General features: G+C 46.1%; 1 protein-coding gene across 2 annotated transcripts in view; it reads left to right on the top strand.

Annotated features, from left to right (window-relative positions):
* The first annotated feature begins 18901 nt into the window (after nucleotides 1–18901).
* The window catches only part of TENT4B (terminal nucleotidyltransferase 4B), a 51820-nt gene continuing 49910 nt past the window's right edge, over nucleotides 18902–20811 (top strand). Inside the window, exon 1 of one of the 2 annotated variants that reach the window (XM_084644548.1) lies at nucleotides 18902–19641. In XM_084644548.1, coding sequence (XP_084500674.1) covers nucleotides 19130–19641 — 512 coding nt within the window. In that variant the 5' untranslated portion in view covers nucleotides 18902–19129. The remainder of the gene's footprint in view (nucleotides 19642–20811) is intronic. The other variant, XM_084644547.1, reaches the window with a different exon arrangement.

Raw genomic sequence — 20811 nt, 5'->3', positions numbered from 1 at the left:
AAGGGTAGTGACCCTGGGAAATCTGCAGGTCATAGTGGATGGCTTTGCTGCAACGGGATTCCCTAACTGTGGTGGGGCCATAGACGGAACCCATATCCCTATCTTGGCATCGGAGCACCAAGCCGCCGAGTACATAAACTGCAAGGGGTACTTTTCAATAGTGCTGCAAGCTCTGGTGAATCACAAGGGACGTTTCACCAACATCAACGTGGGATGGCTGGGAAAGGTACATGACGCTTGCATCTTCAGGAACTCTGGTCTGTTTCAAAAGCTGCAGGAAGGGACTTTATTCCCAGACCAGAAAATAACTGTTGGGCATGTTGAAATGCCTATATGTATCCTTGGGGACCCAGCCTACCCCTTAATGCCATGGCTCATGAAGCCGTACACAGGCAGCCTGGACAGTAGTCAGGAGCTATTCAACTACAGGCTGAGCAAGTGCAGAATGGTGGTAGAATGTGCATTTGGACGTTTAAAGGCGCGCTGGCGCAGTTTACTGACTCGCTTAGACCTCAGCGAAACCAATATTTCCACTGTTATTACTGCTTGCTGTGTGCTCCACAATCTCTGTGAGAGTAAGGGGGAGACGTTTATGGCGGGGTGGGAGGTTCAGGCAAATCGCCTGGATGCTGGTTACGCGCAGCCAGACACCAGGGCAGTTAGAAGAGCACAGGAGGGCGCGGTACGCATCAGAGAAGTTTTGAAAACCAGTTTCATGACTGGCCAGGCTACAGTGTGAAAGTTCTGTTTGTTTCTCCTTGATGAAACCCCCCGCCCCTTGGTTCACTCTACTTCCCTGTAAGCTAACCACCCTCCCCTCCTCCCTTCAATCACCGCTTGCAGAGGCAATAAAGTCATTGTTGCTTCACATTCATGCATTCTTTATTCATTCATCACACAAATAGGTGGATGACTACCAAGGTAGCCCAGGAGGGGTGGTGGAGGAGGGAAGGAAAATGCCACACAGCACTTTAACAGTTTTGAAATTTAAAATTTATTGAATGCCAGCCTTCTTTTTTTGGGGCAATCCTCTGTGGCAGAGTGGCTGGTTGGCCGGTCGCCCGCCCACCACGTTCTTGGGCGTCTGGGTGTGGAGGCTATGGAACTTGGGGAGGAGGGTGGTTGGTTACACAGGGGCTGTAGTGGCAGTCTGTGCTCCAGCTGCCTTTGCTGTAGCTCAACCGTACACTGGAGCATACTGGTTTGGTCCTCTAGCAGCCTCAGCATTGAATCCTGCCTCCTCTCATCACGCTGCCGCCACATTTGAGCTTCAGCCCTCTCTTCAGCCCGCCACCTCTCCTCCCGGTCATTTTGTGCTTTCCTGCACTCTGACATTATTTGCCTCCACGCATTCGTCTGTGCTCTGTCAGCGTGGGAGGACAGCATGAGCTCGGAGAACATTTAATCTCGAGTGCGTTTTTTTTTTTTCTTTCTAAGCTTCACTAGCCTCTGGGAAGGAGAAGATCTTGTGATCATTGAAACACATGCAGCTGGTGGAGAAAAAAAAAGGGACAGCGGTATTTAAAAAGACACATTTTATAAAACAGTGGCTACACTCTTTCAGGGTAAACCTTGCTGTTAACATTACATACATAGCACATGTGCTTTCATTACAAGGTCACATTTTGCCTCCCCCCACCGCGTGGCTACCCCCTCCCCCCTCACTGTGGCTAACAGCGGGGAACATTTCTGTTTAGCCATAGGCAAACAGCCCAGCAGGAATGGGCTCCTCTGAGTGTCCCCTGAAGAAAAGCACTCTATTTCAACCAGGTGACCATGAATTATATCTCACTCTCCTGAGGATAACACAGAGAGATAAAGAATGGATGTTGTTTGAACACCAGCAAACATACACTGCAATGCTTTGTTGTACAATGATTCCCGAGTACGTGTTACTGGCCTGGAGTGGTAAAGTGTCCTACCATGAAGGACGCAATAAGGCTGCCCTCCTCAGAAACCTTTTGCAAAGGCTTTGGGAGTACATCCAGGAGAGCCGTGAATGCCAGGGCAAAGTAATCCTTTCACATGCTTGCTTTTAAACCATGTATAGTATTTTAAAAGGTACACTCACCGGAGGTCCCTTCTCCGCCTGCTGGGTCCAGGAGGCAGCCTCGGGTGGGTTCGGGGGGTACTGGCTCCAGGTCCAGGGTGAGAAACAGTTCCTGGCTGTCAGGAAAACCGGTTTCTCCGCTTGCTTGCTGTGAACTATCTACAACCTCATCATTATCATCATCTTCTTCATCCCCAAAACCTGCTTCCGTATTGCCTCCATCTCCATTGAAGGAGTCAAACAACACGGCTGCGGTAGTCGTGGCTGAACCCCCTAAAATGGCATGCAGCTCATCATAGAAGCGGCATGTTTGGGGCTCTGACCCGGAGCGGCCGTTCGCCTCTCTGGTTTTCTGGTAGGCTTGCCTCAGCTCCTTCAGTTTCATGCGGCACTGCTTCGGGTCCCTGTTATGGCCTCTGTCCTTCATGCCCTGGGAGATTTTGACAAAGGTTTTGGCATTTCGAAAACTGGAACGGGGTTCTGATAGCATGGATTCCTCTCCTCATACAGCGATCAGATCCCGTACCTCCCGTTCGGTCCATGGTGGAGCTCTTTTGCGATTCTGGGACTCCATCATGGTCACCTCTGCTGATGAGCTCTGCATGGTCACCTGCAGCTTGCCACACTGGCGAAACAGGAAATGAGATTCGAAAGTTCGCGGTTCTTTTCCTGTCTACCTGGCCAGTGCATCTGAGTTGAGAGCGCTGTCCAGAGCGGTCACAATGGAGCACTCTGGGATAGCTCCCGGAGGCCAATACCATCGAATTGTGTCCACAGTACCCCAAATTCGAGCCGGCAAGGCCGATTTAAGAGCTAATCCACTTGTCAGGGGTGGAGTAAGGAAATCGATTTTAAGAGCTCTTTAAGTCAAAATAAAGGGCTTCGTCGTGTGGACGGGTGCAGGTTTACATCGATTTAATGCTGCTAAATTCGACCTAAAGTCCTAGTGTAGACCAGGGCTAAGGCACAGGAGTGGATGGGAGGAGTTTGTGTTCCACTCCCAATTTGGACAGTCTTGCTGCTGTGTGACCTTGGGCAAGTCACTCAGCACCCTCTGTTCGTCACTCTCCCTATCTATAGCACCTAGCATATAGAGAGTATGTGTTGTAAAGTATCTTGAAGTGCTCCTCATGTCATAAAAAGAAGAGTACTTGTGGCACCTTAGAGACTAACCAATTTATTTGAGCATAAGCATCCGATGAAGTGAGCTGTAGCTCACGAAAGCTTATGCTCAAATAAATTGGTTAGTCTCTAGGGTGCCACAAGTACTCCTTTTCTTTTTGCGAATACAGACTAACACGGCTGCTACTCTGAAACCTCTCATGTCATAATAATTGACATTGTGAAGTGAGGAAAGAAAGAGGCTTGGAGAAAGAGCACAGAGAGAAACACTCAGAAATCCCCATGAATAGATAAGTGGGTTCCTGTTTCTCTCTGGACAGATGTGTTTGAGCACATTGGCCTAGTACCTGCAGTATACTCATAGTTAGAAGTTCAGTAGTGGGACCTGTTTGCAAGATTCTTTTAAACTGCAAAGCAGAACTCTGTTAATGACTTTGCCTGCTGAGCTCCCCATATGTTGCTTCTGTCAGAAATGATTTAACATTTCAGGAAGGTGACCTTCCATAGTAATCACCTCATAAATACTGAGATTAAAACTGTACTACTTAAATTTTGAAATACAGTTAGCACTTTCCACAACACTGCTTAGAAGCAATGCCTGAAGTGGGCCATGCTATCCTTATTCCCCTATAGTACCTTACTCCAGAATCTGACCCTGAACAGTTAGAATGCTTAGCCGAACAAAATCAACATAGCTTTCCCAGAGCATATCACAATCACCATCCTGGGCAGGTGGTCTGTAATATAGTATATTTCTACTGCTATAAGCCAAGTTTTCCTGTTTTCGCCGAAGCCCTCTGCAGTCTACAAATACAATCACAATTTTGTAACCAGGTCATGATATACTCATTTGACGTAGTTACAACAAAATTGTGTCCACACAGCAGCTTTTATCATAATACAACCAAGTGTCAACTGTACTGGGTTTTCCACAGCTCCCATGCTACTGAGCACTATTTGTATGAGTGCGTTGGGGAAAACCTGGACAACTCTCCCATAGTGCCTCAGCTGCTGCTGCTATTAGAGAAGATTATGGGTGTTCATTCCATGATGTTTCCTCTTGCCCCCCACTTCTCCTATTCAGATTCTGAGACTGATTATATAATCCCCATAATCTTCCCTTCTCACAGATATCAGGTTTACACTTCAGATTACTGAGTCTGTCCGCTTTGGGAGTTTTCTGCTTAAAAGCAAAGCAGGTCAGAAATGCTTATAGAAGACCGAGAAATCAGTGACAAGGGAGCTACATTTCAAGAGGTTTTTGTCCAATTATACTACAGAAGCAAACCACAGAAAAGCCAGTTTCTGGGCTGAGCAGACACAGCTTTACCCCCAGTAGTGGCCAAGAAACCTGAGAATGACAAAGTTCACTTTCAACTCTGGTAACATTTAGAGCATCAAACCACTCCTGTGAAACAGTATCCCTGCTACTATGAATTGCATTAGTAGATGAGAAGCTGCACAGCAGCACTGACTATTGCTCCCTGGCAGAGCTGTTAGGTGTGGGGAATGTGACGCTGTGTTCATGGAACCCAGAACTGTAAGCCACTGTGTTAGCTCTCGGCTTCAGCAAGAGTGTAGTCTGCAAGCTCACGACTCTACCATGTAAAGCCTTTCCTTTGTCTTGCAAGTAACAATACATGAACCCCCCATTCCTGAGTTCCCCAGAGACGTCTGTCTCTAGTGTCCAGTCCCTCTCACTGGCCACTCACAGAATTAGTTAAGTTTGCAGCCTCTAAAGATACACAGCACACATACCATCCTGTTTGTTTAGCTGAGGTTGAAGGTCTTATTTGTAAGGTTATCCATACTGAGATGGTTTACAGTAAAAACTAATCACAAATTTATTCATAAAAAAGAGCTTTACATGATACTCAGCAAGAAAAAACAGGCAGGTATGATTACAAATAAAACAAGATTCACTTTCTTTTTAGCATGTTACAATCTTTATTTAAGCAGTTTTTTCACATCAAATTACCAGCAGCTCTAGCCCTCCAAGGCCAGGGGCTCCGACTTTCACAGTTCCCGTTGTTTGCTAAGTGATGGACAACTAGAATGCCTTTTGGTTCCCCTTATGTTTCCCAAAGTCCATTGTCTCTGCCTCAAGGGCCAGGAAGACTTTCTGGGGGTGCAGACTCTGTCCTCCAGTGTTTTCACTAAACCGTCCTCCATCACTTGTTTGTTTGATTGCTTTGTTTATCTATATATAATTGTACTTTCATTGTCCTCTGCCTGCAGTCAAGCTAGTCATCAGACTGGTCAATTCACATTCCTTTGTCTAGGGCAGGCTTAATTTATGCACCACTTCCAAAACACGTTTTATAAATATATTTCCAGCACACATACAGAATTATTTACAAATAATCCATACATACATCACTCAAAGATATGCCTGACGAGCATGTCACCAGATACTTATGATATCTTAAAAGGTATGTTTTGGATACATATTGTGACAACTGTGTGTTGGAGATAGTGATTGTATTAGGTCTGATATGAGTTACAGTATAATGGGCCCTCTGCCCATGGGCATTTAGGGGCTCTTAGGGTCTTATGGAAGCTCACAGTGAGTGTAATAGAGTTAAGTGAAAAAAGCCATTTTTGATTTCCATGAGGTCATTGTGAACTCAGGATGAAATTGGAGGGATACCTGCTGAAACCTACCCATTCCATAACAAGTTTTGTTAATTCCTTCTCACCAGTAGTACTCAGCACCTTCTATTACAGTCCATGGCCTGGACTGTAATCCATTCTGATTTATATAGGACCTGGCAAGATGACCCTACTACCCCTCCTAGATCCTCACCCTCTGTCATTGATTAGGCAAGTAGTGAGCACAGACTTCAGCTTTTATGCTAAACTCTGTTTTTATTGTTACCCCTCCTGTTAATCTGTTCCATCCACCTATTATGCCCTCATACCTAGTTTGTAAAATCTCTGTGACATGACCTGTTGCTTTTGTTACTTCTCTGTACAACGCCTAGCAGAATGCGGCTCTGACCTTTATTGAAATTCCAAGGCACTACTGTAATATAAATAACTAGCCAAGTGTACAGTTTGGAGAGTTCATATTTTTTTTTAAATAAACAAAGCGAATAAGAGAGCTTAATATATCACCTACCTGACCACCCCCACTGGCTGCTGCACTTTTGACCTCATAGAAGAGAGAGGTCATGGGGGAGAATGTGTTAGTGACAGTGTAATTTAATTAGGGGAGTGTATTCCATGCATACAGGTCAGGGTGGAAAAAAATGTACGCTTTTCCCACTCACACATCAGCGAAGAGGCTGCTCATTCCTGATGGAGTGACCTAGTGAGATAAGAGACTGGAAAAGTAAGGAGGAGCTAATTTGTAAAGATAAAATATGGATTAGGAGTTGGTTTAAAAGAGGGAATGGCACAACTGAACTGATGAGCTAGGGAGATAATTTTTGAAAGTAACCTTTTAAATTGATTTAAAGTGGGGGCAAGATTACAGTAGTCCAGGCTAAGGAGGACAGGGTTGCACTAGTCCAGACAGGAGATGAAGAGGATGTAGATAAGAACTTTGGTAATCTGGATACAGACAAAGCCAGATCTTAGAGATGTTATGAAGGAAAAAGTGGAATGATTTCGATATGGCCTGCAGTGAGGATCCAGAGAGAGGGCAGAGACTATTGTGGTCTAACATCCTGTATCAAGTCATACAGTCACACAGAGTAGATATATTTCAGATGCCTACTCTGATACCATATTCATTTGCTTGTCAGTTTATGCCTGTCACCAACCCCAGTCTGTCATTTTAGATTGTAAACCCTGCAGCCTGGGGGTTGTCTTTTTATCTGTGTTTGTACAACACTCAGCATAATGCAACTTTGATCCCACCTGAGACCTTTGGGCACTCCCACAATGTGTGTTCTTGATGGCTTCTTCACACAATGCATGGTCCATCTGTGTAGCTCATTGCCATGGGATGGTTTGAAGGCCAAAGTATAACTGGGTTCAAAAAAGCATTAGATAAGTTCATGGAGGATGGGTTCATCCATGGTAATTAGACAAGATGGTCAGGGATACAACCCCATGCTCTGGGAGATCCTAAACCTCTGACTTCCAATAGCTGGGACTAGATGACAGAGGAGGAGGGATCACCCAATATGTTTCCTTGTTCTCTTCATTCCCTCTGAAGCATTTGACATCGGCCACTGTTGGAAGACAGGATACTGGGCTAGATGGACCATTGGTCTGACCCAGTATGGCCGTATGTGTTTAATAATCAGGGATCCTAGAAATCTGCTTAGCACGGTAAAACATGGAATTTGCATTTTTACAGAGAATCTTTAGTTTTTACATTTTGGGGAAAAAAATAAAAACATATACAGTAGAACCCCAATTATCTGATCTAATTAGGATTGGGGTCAGATCAGATAATCAAACATTTGGCTAATCCAGGAGAAATGGTGGGGCTCAGGTTGTCAGCTTAAAAATTGTAAATATATCAATACAGCATTATGTTTAACTGTTGAGTTGGCTAGGGGAACTAAAGTTCAGCGTTTCATTTTAATTATGGAAAATGTGGATTTGGGGTATTTTTTGTTTTGTTTTTTATCACAGAAAATTAGGATCCCAGTTAACAATAAGTAGGCCCACTACCCAAAGGAAAGGAATTCAGGGAAGTGAACTTCCTGCTTCACTCCCCACCCAGTAACAGTAGGGCAGGCAGTACTTGCTGCTTCTCTGCCTCTTCCTCAGTCTGCAAATTGATGCATCCCAGGTTTCACAAATAAGGAATAATTGTCGCCATTGGCTTTCTTTCACAGATGTAAAAATAAACATCAATCAGAAACATTCAAAAAAGTGTTTGTTAAAATACAGTTGACATGTCATGCTTTGACAAATTCAGAAAATGCCTCACTTATGTACATTAAAGTTAAGGCTTTAACTGGTTTAACTGTCCGTTGCTCCAAAAGGCCTAACTTTTAAGCAGTATTGGTTTGTTTGTTTGTAGCATGTGATGTTCTCTCACTTAAGATACAAAAGTGAGAGCAAATTAAAGATGGGATGTGAAGTGAGAGAACACAATATTGTTATAAAAACTATTACATTAACACCAGGATTTGTATGGAATTCTGCAATTCACTGTTATAGTTGTAAATGAAGCGCACACCTTGTGGAATATTGGTATGTTACATAAAAAAACGTACTTGAAAATTCAGTTTCTCTCAATAACTGATTTTCAGGACAGCTATTCTCAGGGGATTTATAAGGAATATAGAGCCTTGTACCTGTTGTTGCAAATTCAAATCCAGTTCAGGGTAGTACTGAGTTATCTGATGGCTCTTTTCTGGCATATGTGAAATGAGCAGTCCACATCATAAAAACCATGACACTTGACTGGAAACCCTTGTGGCAGTCTCAACAGAGGCCAAGGATTGAGGACTGACCTGCTCTCTCACTCTTAGAGGACTTCTGCATCAGGATCAGAGCTGAGGCACATTGATAAGGCTGTGTGGGAAAGCTTTTATTGTCTGTTTTTGTTCTCTGAATGAAACCCTAGGGCTGTCAAGCGAGCTCCTTTCAGAAGTCCTAAAATTCATCCCAAACACCTGAATTCTGCACCAATCAAGAAGTGATTTCTGAAAACTAATTACACTTTAATATCATTTTGCTTCTATATCTTTTCCCCTAATTGGTTTTAATTTTGTCCTGTAATAAACGAGACAAGCAATCAATTACTTTCTGGTAAGGTAGTATGAAATGTCATATGTTTAAGGCCCTACTTAATTCATGATGATATGGAAATTGCAGTGTGACACTGTACCCCATATTCTTCACAGTGATATTATGATATAATTAAGGCATAATTATGATGCAATTTGTACAAGACAGGTTGTGTGTCATTGGAAAAGTTATGATTTGCTGAATATCATTATCCTATTTGTATGCATGTATCATTTTTGTATCTGAAATTATGAATATAGACTAGGGATCTGTATTTCAAATGGGCTTCCTCTGGAAAACACCTACAGCCAGCCTTTCAGGTACAACAATGAAGAAGCCAGACGGGGCTGATGGCCCATCAGCAAAGACAATGGACCCTGGAAGAACTTAACCTTCCTGTGAACTTTCAAGACAGCCTGTAAGTAATGGCTGCTATAACTCAGCAAAATATGCAAGGTCATGTGACCAGACCACATATCTCTGGATTCCATCTTGGAATGTCAATATTTTTCCACAAACTGGTCTGGGAACCATGTTTTGAAACAAAGGGGTCCCGCCACATGCTAAAGCTATATAAGGCAGGGAGTGACATCATTGATTGTTCTTCACTCCCCACACAAGAGGACTCCTGGAAATACCTGAACAAAGACTGAACTGGGGAAATTGCTGGACCCAGGCTAAAGGGATTTCTAGCCTGTCTGTGAAGACCTGAGAAACCAAAGCTGTAAAGCTAATGCAGCTTGTGCCTTAAAAATCTACAAGTCTGCTTGTACCATCAGGTAGGGTGAGAATCTGCTAATTCATACCCAATCTATCTAGTATATTAAGCTTCGTTAGCGTTTTTGTTTATTTGTTAGGTAATCTGCTTTGATCTGTCTGTCATTTAAAATCTATCTTTGTAGCCAATACATTTTTTATGTTTTAATCTAAACCAGTGAGTTTGGAGTAAAGTGTGTGGGAATCTTAGCTCAGAGGGGTTGTTGCATATTCCTCTCCACACTGAGGGGGGGAGGAACTCTATGAGCTTGCATTATACAGTTCCATGTGAAGCGCAAGACAATATAATTTTGGATTTATGCTCCAGAGGGGGTGCGTGCCTGGGGAGCTGAGTGTTACATTGGCTTTAGCCTTTCTACTTTTGGTTTGTGCAGTGGCTAGGCAGAGAGCTTGCATGTAACTGCAGCTGAGTTTGTCCCTATCTGTGTGTATCCCAGTGGAAGTGTAAAACCGGGAGCAGGTCAGCTGCATGTCACAGCAGCATAGTTTGAGAGGAAGCCCAGGTTGGTGCATCAGAGGGCTCAGTGGTACCCCAGTTCCAGGTGGCACCTCAGGGGGAACCCATCACATGTAGATCCCGCAATATTAGACTTCCACTGCAATTTTGACAGTGGGAGCCCTGCCATGTGTGGGGCTGACAGTGGGAGCAGGGGGGGTTAGCTAACAGCAGGAGCCCCTGCTCTCAGCCCTGGGTGGCCCACAGTGGAAAATTGCAGAAAAGTAATAATGGACCTTATTACCGCAAATAATGTCCATTATTATTTTTCCATGATTTTCCATGGCTTTTCTGCAACTCAGATGCAATTTTTGGACAATCCTCTCAGGATTCAAGTAGGGTCTTGAATATGTTTAATTTGTATGCTGTTAAATAGTTTCCTGATAGACTGTTATTTTTACATCTTGTTGAAGTTATGTTGATAACTAAAATATATACGTAATCAATCAAGAAAAATATTTATTATAGGAATTTTCACATACAGATCTTTTTGAAAGTTTGGCCTGCGTTCCTTTGCCTGTAATATTAAAGAAAGTTTGACATTGTTAATAGTATTTCAGTGACTCAAGTTGTATAACCGGAGAGCTTTGAGTCAGAGACCCTTCTAATTTGTATGAGAAGCATCTTCTATATAAGGCAAGCAAATCTGAGCTGTTTGTTATGATTTCCATCGAGGAAAGGAGCTACTAGTGGCCTGGAGCAGGAGTGGATGTAGAGCTGGGGGAAGGAAGTCCACTACTTGAGAAACAGTAGGAGAGAGAGACAATGGCATCTTGCTTTAGAAAAGTACCAGGAAAATGATACAATCCAGTAGCCAACACTCTGGCACTGCTGTATTATTTATGACATACAGTGCACCACATTTTATTTAAACGGGAGTTTGGGAGCTCCTTGCATTGTGGGATATAAGTACTGAGATGCCCCAGAATAAATCTCCATCACATCTAAACAGCAGACACCATTTTAAGTATTCTATATACTGTTATAACTTTTGTGATTGCTAAAAGGATTTTGTTACCTCACAGGGGCATTTGTGAAGATAAATCCATGCATGTTTGTGAGGCACTTAATTACTATGGTAATGGGGGGCAGTATAAGTACTTAGATTTATATGGATTGATGGGGATTTCATTGGTGGGAGTTCCATTTTCATGCTACTGATTTGCTAAAAATTCTCCTCTGGGACTAAAACTTTCCATTCTTCAGCTTATCCCTGAGATGAATGGGTTTTTAAAAAAACTTTTAAAGAAAATTATACTAGCAATTTTTGAGTTATTGAAGAGTGAAAAACACTTTCAGCATTTTTATTTATTTAATTATTGCTGTAATTGGTTAACTTAAAAATGGCTGATCCAAAAACAAATTCTGCGTGCTATTTTTGCAAGTAAATAATCTTCGTTGGCAGGTTGGCCTTTTACTAGGTTTGAGGGAGAGGTGGAGAATAAAAATTGTGATTCAAAAGTCATTTCTGAGCATGCTCAGTTGGTTTTTTGTATGGGTTTTTTTGGACACCCTAATGAAGTCTGCTCTCTTTGTGACATCACACTTTTCAGACATCCTGGCCTCACTTTGCCAGGCATAAGGATTAGTGCTGGGACACCTTTCAAATGATGGATTTTAAGTGTTTTATTAAACATACACAACATGGTTTTTCAGAAGATTCAAATATGCCCCAGTCCTGCAAAGACTTAGGGCACATCTACACTTGCCAAGTTACAGTGCCGCTCAGAGAGCGCCAAAGGAAAACCGCTGTTGTGTGTTCACACTGACAGCTGCCTGTGCAATAGCGTGTTCACACTCGCGGTGCTATTCAGAGTGGTACACTCTGGGCAGCTATCCCACAGAGCACTTCTTTCTCTTTTACCGCTAAGACTTGTGGGAAGGCAGAAGGGGTTGCGGGGCATCCTGGGTCCTGTCCCAATGCCCCGTGATGCATTGCTTTGCATCCCAGAAATCCCTGTGCGTCCGTCCGCATTTGGCGCCATATTTCAACGGTTTGTGTACTGCGCACCCTGCCCTGCCTCTTTCTGGCTGCAGGAACGGATCCCGAGCTGTTGACCAGAATGCTACTCGCACTGACCAACATGTCACGAGTGGCAGTGGAGTTATTCCTTAAACTCTAAAGGCAAGAGGAGTGTGACATTGATCTCGCCACATATACTAGCTACAGCATGAGAATGCTTGTGGCATTCACGCAGGTGCTGACCACAGTGGAACGCCTGGGCTTGTGAAACAAGCACTGAGTGGTGGGATCACATTGTGATGCGTGTCTGGGATGACGAGCAGTGGCTGCAGAACTTTCGCAGGAGGAAAGCCACATTCATGGGACTGTGTGATGAGCTCGCCCCAGCCCTGCGGTGCCAGGATACAAGAATGAGAGCTGCCCTGCCGATGGAGAAGCGGGTGGCGATTGCACTGTGGAAGCTGGCTACTCCAAACTGCTACCGATCAGTCACTACCAGTTCGGAGTGGGAAAGTCGACCGTTGGAGTCATGTTGATGGAAGTGTGCAAGGCCATTAATCGCATCCTGCTCCGAAAGACTGTGACTCTGGGCAACGTGCATGAGATTGTGGATGGCTTTGCCCAGATGGGCTTCCCTAACTGCGGAGGGGCGATAGATGGCACACACATTCCAATTCTGGCACCAGATGACCTAGTGACCGAGTACATTAATCGCAAGGGGTATTTCTCAATGGTTCTTCAGGCACTTGTGGATCACCGTGGGCGTTTCACAGACATTACCGCAGGCTGGTCTGGAAAGGTGCATGACACATGCATCTTTTGGAACACTGGCCTGTTCAAGAAGCTGCAAGCAAGGACTTTCTTCCCGGGCCAGAAGATCACCATAGGGGAAGTCGAAATGCCCATCATGATCTGGAGAAACCCTGCCTATCCCTTAATGCTGTGGCTTATGAAGCCATACACGGGTCAATTTGACAGCATCAAATTCTGTTCTGTTCAACAGGCTGAGCAAGTGCAGAATGACTGGAGTGTGCATTTGGCCATTTAAAAGCCCACTGGCAATGCCTGTATGGGAAGCTGGACATGGCCGATGGCACTATTCCTATGCTTAAAGCCGCGTGCTGTATGGTCCATAATATTTGTGAAGGGAAAGGTGAAAGCTTCACTCAGGGCTGGACCACAGAGGCTCAGCGCCTGGAGGCTGAGTTTGAACAGCCAGAGACCAGGGCTAATAAAGGGGCACAGCGCAGGGCCATCAGGATCAGGGATGCTTTGAGGCAGCAATTTGAAGCTGAAAGCCACTAATATTTGTTGCTATGCTCAGGATTGCAGTGCTCGTAATGCTAGGAGGTGATTGGTGCACATGATGCCAGAAGGGGCCTTAACATAATAGTATGTTACTTTTCAGCGCTCTTTTTGCTTTCACTTAATAGACTAAAGATTGATTTCAAACAAACAATTCTTTTATTGAAAGACAACAACCAGAGGAGAGAGTCAAATGAAAAAAATCATCAGCAGGGAGCGGAATAGGGGAGGGGGTAATGGAAAACTTCAAGAGGAGGAGGGGTCCTGGGATGGCTACAGATTTATGTATGTCCAGGGATCATACCCAACCTTCTCCTTTGGAGTACGATGCAGCAGGTGCTAGACTTCAGCAGGGCCAAACTGCAGAGGGATGGGTGTTGAGTGCAGTGGGTAGTGGGAGTCCACACTGCTGGACTGTGGGGAGGGAGGAGTGGAATGCTGTGGGTAGAGAGTGGAGCCAGGAGGTTGATAAGTGTGTGTTGGCGGTGTGTATGGAGGGCACATGGGAAAGAGTTTTGCAACAGCGGCTGCAGGGGAGGGCGGGCGCAGAGCTGCTCGGTTTGAAGAGCTAGTATCGCCTGGAGCATGTCTGCTTGGGGCTCCATAACTGTTAAGAGCTGCTCCGTGGCTTCTTTCTGGTGTGCCACGTTCTCCTTTCATTCCCTCTTCTCACTGTCCCACCACTCCTTCAATTCCTTTTTCTCGGTGGCAGAGTGCATCAAAATCTCATGCATAAAGTCCTCCTTAGTTCTTCTTGGATGCTTCCTAATTCTTCGCAACCATTCTGCCGCCGATAAAGAGGGAGATTGTGCTCCCAAGATCATCTCTGTGAAGTTTAAATGCAACATTTTACAGAAGCAGTATTGTTTGCAACACTCAGAACACTGATTCAGTGATTTAATACACAGCCAGTACTCCCACACCTGTCACTAACTGGCTGACCCCAGGCAAGTACACATAAGCCACAAGACCCCCAAAATGGTGAGTAACCGCAGGGGCAGGGTAAATCACTGTTCCCGGACCCTGCTGTACACTAGGACGTGGTTCTTGGGCACTTGGGGAGAGCCAGCACTGTAGGTTGAGCCTGGTAATTATTTCTGTCCCCACACTTTCCACAAAAAGAAGAGTACTTGTGGCACCTTAGAGACTAACCAATTTATTTGAGCATAAGCTTTCGTGAGCTACAGCTCACTTCATCGGATGCATACTGTAGAAAGTATGCATCCGAGGAAGTGAGCTGTAGCTCACGAAAGCTTATGCTCAAATAAATTGGTTAGTCTCTAAGGTGCCACAAGTACTCCTTTTCTTTTTGCGAATACAGACTAACATGGCTGTTACTCTGAACACTTTTCACAGGCGGTGATCATTATGGAAGATATCTCACTGCTGAGGGTGAGCAGGGAATCAAGGGAGGATCTTCTCCAAGCCTGCGGTTTTCTCCCAGGCCCCTATGCGGCTAGCCTGTGTGCAGCAATGGTCCCTCCCACCCCCCGACAGCACTGTGGTGTGAGAAAGTTACCGTTAATGGGGCAAGAAACAAAGCGGCTCTGCTGAAGAACCTGCGGCAGCGGATTGCCCAGTATCTCCAAGAAAGTTTTCTGGAGCTCTCTGAGGGAGATTCCCGTGAAGTGAGGGAGTGTATCAACAGCCTGTTCTGCTGCTCAAATTAGGCATGAGGTGGGAGACAAGCCTGCTTTCTGCAACCCACTTGCCCCCAACAGCTCTCTTCAGCAATTCACCAAATCAGATCCACTTATCAGAGGCCTCCTCTCCTGTTTGCGCTTTGCCAAGATCTGACTGCTGTGACTGGCTAGGCTCCTCTGGGGTAGAAAAGAGCTCCTGGCTGCATGCATTTCTGGCTTCCCATCCTCTGCCTCTGGTTTACCCCTCCCACTCTTCATCCAAGATTGCCTCCTCCTGGCTCGGTCCACTCTCGACTGGCACGAGCCAATGAGGTATCCACAGGGGCCTTCACAGTGGAGGTGGGGTCACCACTGACTATCACATTCAGCTCTTTGTAGAACTGGCAGCTCGTGGGCACAGTATCTGAGTGGCGGTTTGCCTCTTGTGCCTTGTGGTAGGCGTTCCGCAGCTCCTTCACTTTGCCCCTGCACTGCAGTGTGTCCCACTCATGGCCCTTTTCTATCATGCATCTAGAAATCTGTCCACAGGGATCATAATTCCGACGGCTGAAGTGCAGCTGTGACTGCACAGCCTCCTCTCCCCAAATGCCAGTGAGGACCAGCAGCTCAGCACTGCTTCAAGCGGGGGCTCGCCTGGTGTGTGGAGCAGGCATGGCCACCTGGAAAGATACCCTGAGACCACTGCACACATCACCGAGCAAACAGGAAGGGGACTTTCAAATTTGCAAAGGAAGGTATGGGGTGGGGCTGACGGTTGGTGACCTGAGGGCAGGCCAGTAGAGTTCAAACCAATGGCCAGAGAGGTGAGAACAGGCATTGTGGGACACCTCCCGGAGGCTAACTGCAGCACTGTAATCACCACGGTGTCTACACTGGCACCACAGTGCTCTACCCCCGGTGCAGAAAGCTCTACGCCTCTCATCGGGGTGGAGCGATGCATCTGCGTAGTTTCTGCGCACTAAATGGCTTGGCAGTGTGTACACCTCAGGAGTTACAGTGCTCAGAGCTGCTTTACTGCACACAAACTTGCCAGTGTAGATGGGGCCTTAGGCACATGCATAACTTTACACGTGAGTGTAAACTAAATCAATTTGGCTTCACTGTTTGCAAGATTGGGGTCTAAGCTGCAATTTGTCATTGTTATTGCTTACTGCCCTCTTATGGGTGACCTCAAATAATTTATTTTTCAATTCGGCTTGTGCCCATCTTTTTTTCTTCATCATATGTAAAGAGGCTGGAAGGAGAAGGCAACTTAACAAATAAATAAATAAATAAATCCTGCCTCTTTTTTAATTTTTTAAATAATTGAAATACCAGAAACATCAACTCAGATCTTCTGTGATTTTGTTGCAGAACTTGTTGGGGGTCTCCAAAAATGTATATTGTTAGCGCTTGTACCTTAATTAAAGGGATATTGAGTATTTAAAAATGGCTTCCTTTCACCAAGATGTGCTATGCTCAAGTCCCTACACTAGCTCCCAATCAGTTTGTGATGCCAGTTTAAAGGCCTTGGTCCTAATTTTCAAAGCAGTTAATGCATCAAGCCCCAGCTACATCAGACAAAATATTGATCACAGTAGCTGTGCTCCACTGCAATAATGTGGATTGCAAAGCCCAGGACAAAACATGAGAGCTGGGGACAAAGCATTCTCTGTTGAGGGGATCCAGCTATGGAACAATCTTTTAGAGGATATCATGTGAATCCAGAGTCTAATCATCTTTAGGAAATGTTGCAAAGCCTTCCTCTTTGAGAAAGCCTTTCCAGCGTAAGTGACATTCATAATTTAAACACCCCTTTTATCCCAGACCTCTCACAGCCTTCCCACCAAAAACAAAAAAACCCAAAACCTAACCCAAGCAGAGATCTGAGGGAGAAGTGCCAGTAATTCCATTAAATACACTAAGGACTTTGCTACTGCTACTGATTTTATGTGGAAGGTATTCAAATACTATAATGATCGATGGTAGTATGAAATTCTATGATAGATATTAAGTAAAAAACAAAAACATACAGTTAAGTCTAAGTAAAAACCCTTTCTCCTTCTAATTGCTCAATTTTCATTCTCTTGGCTTTGTGATATTTCTCTCTAATTCTCCAGTCTTTATAGGCCAAGAGAAATTTGGCATCCTAACCATCTTTTAGCCCCCCCCCAAACATCTGTAGCACACTATATGTCCAAACTAGACATGTTCACAACTATGCACAGACTTTCCAATACAGTTTGGAGTAGATGCTTTAGGGACCCTATGATAGGAACTGTAGTCTAGAAAACTAGAGGGCAGTTGGTTCTTACTCGCATTCTGTTTCCCAGATTCAGTTATGCACAGCCATAATCTTACAGGTTAGACAAAACTTGAATTTCTAAAGTAAAAATAAACCAGAATAACCTCTCCAAAAAACGTTCAGGCCTTTTTATATGTCATAACAAAACAAAAAAACCCTATTTCCCTCCCCACTTTTTTGCAGGTCACCTTTAACCCAGTCTTGCAAAGAATGATCTCCAAGGAAAAATAACAACAGCAAAGGTGTGAACTCTACTCTATCTCAGGCCTTATCTATGCTAAGAAAATAATCTATTGCTAACAGGTGTCAGCAACAAGGGCAGTTGAACATGGTTTGGACCGTGAAGTAACACTTACAAGGCTTAAGTGAGGGGTCAACTTAATTGCATGGTTGGGACCATTTAATAATAACATGCCTATGCAATGCTCCCTCCCTGCAATTTAGCACTGTAATATTCTGCATCATTAATAAACTGGTTAATTTGTATGTGTTCTTCTGCATGGACTCAGAAGTTTATAGTTCACATGCCATGAGAGGGCCAGATAATTCAATTTCTACCCTCACTGCTGCTGTGTAGTCCCATTTGGCCCTGAGTTCAGATTTGTTATAGTATTTTAGGAAGTAGAAACATAGTGCTTTCAAAAATCCACCAATCTGCATGTATTTTATGGAATTTATTATAACAATTAAAGGAAAAATATAATGAAATAACTATCAAAGCACATCTTCCTGTATTATCAAGAATAGCAGGGTTATAACTCAGTAATGAGACTGGACAATAGGAAGGTAAAAGTAAATATTTTAAAAACGATTAAAAACCTTTAAAACAACAAAATACCTCTCCTTACTAATAAGGTAATCAAACTTTCTTTGTACTATTTATGCAGTTTGTTTACTTTTTACATTTCAATTCCTCTTTGTTTTTAGTCCGATTCACTTTCTCATTTTCAGACACTATTGCACACATGGCGGGGTGATATTTAAATCCAAATCAAGATCTTGATGCTGAGACTGGATCGGCCCACGTGGCCCCCGTCTGCTCAAGGAGCCCCATTGTGCAAAGAACCATTTGGGCGAATCCCAATAGTGCAAGATTAGGCACTATACCTGTTTTCACTGCAATGAAACGTTTCCTGGAGGGCTTCCTGTTCACGGAATCTGATTTGGCACCTGAACGCCCTAACAATTTCGCGGGTCTCGCGTCAGGTCGGAGGATAGTGGTTTAATGTCTGATGACTGAATACTGAGCGGCTCAAAAACACAGCCATGGGGGAGAGGCTGGGAGGGCAGGGGGCCCGGGGTCGGGGGAGAATGGGGGTCGGGGGTAGCGATGGCCTTGCGAGAATGGGGTGAGGGAATGGGAGAATCAACGGGGCTAGGCGCATGAAGATGGGCAGAGCGAAGAGCACCAGGCGGGAGAGGGGAGAGTTGGGGGACGAGGGCTGGGAGGCTGGAGAGTGAGGCGGCAGGGGGGACACAGCCCAGCTTGCTGGAAGGGGGTTTCACGTACTGGAGGGCCCACGAATAACGCAGCTCCCCGCCCCTTGCGGCCGCCACCGCCTCCCCTTTATTACGCGCGGCCCGCAGGCTTGGGGCCCAGGCGGGCCCCGCCTCGCTTCGCCTCGCTCGCCGCGAGGGGCGGGGGCTGTGTGGAGCGCAGGCAGGCAGCAGGCAGGCGCAGAGCTGCCTTTCCATAGGAGCCGCCATTAGCGCTGGGACCCGGTGACAGGGTCTTGGCGACGGCGGCCGGCGCGGAGCGGGAGCGGAGGCAGCCGGGGTTGGTCCCCGTTTGATGGATCCCCGGATCGCCTGGTTCCAGCCAGAGCAGCTCGGCCCCTCGAACCGCCTGTGGATGCAGATCTGGGAGACCACGCAGGGGGTCCGCAACCTGTACTTCCAGCAGCAGCGGCTGCAGAGCGCTCCCGCCGGGGTGGGCCCGGCCTCCCCGCCCGGCATGTACCGCGTCCCCCGGATCGACCCCCAGCCCGACTTCCTGCCGCTCGAGAACGCCAACAACCAGCACAACCACAGCCGCCACCAGGCCCCGCCGCCCCCGGGGCCCACCGCCTGGGCCCGGCCTGCACGGGGGGAGCCGCCCGCCGCCTCGGCCTCGGCCGCCGGCAACAAGAGGAAACGTGACAACAAGGCCAGCACCTTCGGGCTCAACTACACCATCCTCCTGGGGCCCCCCGAGCAGAGCGGGGCCCCCGCCCCGGGGGACGGGCCGGCCGCTAGCGACCAGGCCCAGCCGCTCTTCACCGACACCCCTTGGAAGGGGAGGAACTACAGCCCGGGAGTCGTGGGGTAAGCGCCCCGGCGGGGCCCTGTGGGGAGCGGGGCAGGGGGCGATACGGAGCAACTGGGGTGGGGGAGGCCTAGGGGATCCCAAGGGGGCGGAGGGCCCCGCAGGGCCAGGGAAACGCCGCACACGTGAGGAGAAGCGACCCGTGTGGGGCCCAGCCGGCCGGCTCTGTGGGGCATCTGCTCCCATGGCGCCGCCTCTCCTTGCCCTGACGGGACGCACGTGGGGTGGGAGGGAGAGCAGAGCATGCTCAGTCCCCATCTCCCGCTGTCACAGACACACATCTGTGGGGGTGGGGTGGGGCCTGTTGCAGGCCCTCCTGCTGTCATTGCACAGACACCCATATTGGGGGGGGGAGGGGGCACGACTGTTCTATAACCACCTTCTACTGTCACACATCAGGAGCATCTTTCACAGGCATTGCTTCTTGCTGCCGTTGCACAGATGCACGCTCACATGGGAGAGGAAGGGGAGGCATGTTACCTACTCTGGCATCTTCTCTTGCTGTCATTGCCCAGAGGCAATCTCACATTTGGGGGAAGGAAGAGTTATTTCAAAGGCATTTCCTCTTGATCTGTTTTCTCTTACATGCCATGGCAATAGGCTTGTTAGAAATATCTGAGAGAATTATACAAGGAAAAGTGGAGGGGTATATTGCACAACCAACATGCTATACACCAATGAGCAGGAGTCATTGCCTTTTCTGCTCCCAGACATATGCAGGATAGGACTTTTGGGAAGCATATTGTAGATGTGAGGTTAAGGACCCTAGTGGATGGAAACCTTCTAATTTGATTGCAGACATTAGCAGGGGATAGTATCTAATTTCAGAGTATGTAAAGAAAATCTTCAATTACAGCAAAACGTATGCAGTTCTGGAAATGCCCAGGGAGGTGTCTGTATGAATACTAATGTTGCAGACACGCCTATATGCAGGAGAGAAGGATCACCTTGCAGACTCTTCTTGTTGTCACTGCATGCACTCGTGTTGTGGGTTTCACCCTTGGTTTAATTAATGAATGTCTGCAAAGCACTTTGGAGATGGGCGGGGGGAAGGGAAGCTTTAGTATATACATGTTTATTATTTGTAGAAAAGCCCTTCCTAATGTCAGTGTGAGTGCACATACACATGGGAGGGGTGAGGCATATTTCTTAGACATCACCTGTTGTGC

The sequence above is a fragment of the Lepidochelys olivacea genome (assembly GCF_965140295.1).
Source record: "Lepidochelys olivacea isolate rLepOli2 genome assembly, chromosome: 12".
NCBI lineage: Eukaryota > Metazoa > Chordata > Testudines > Cheloniidae > Lepidochelys > Lepidochelys olivacea.
Note: the sequence above shows the minus strand (reverse complement) of the source record. Positions and strands in the feature narration are given on the sequence as shown.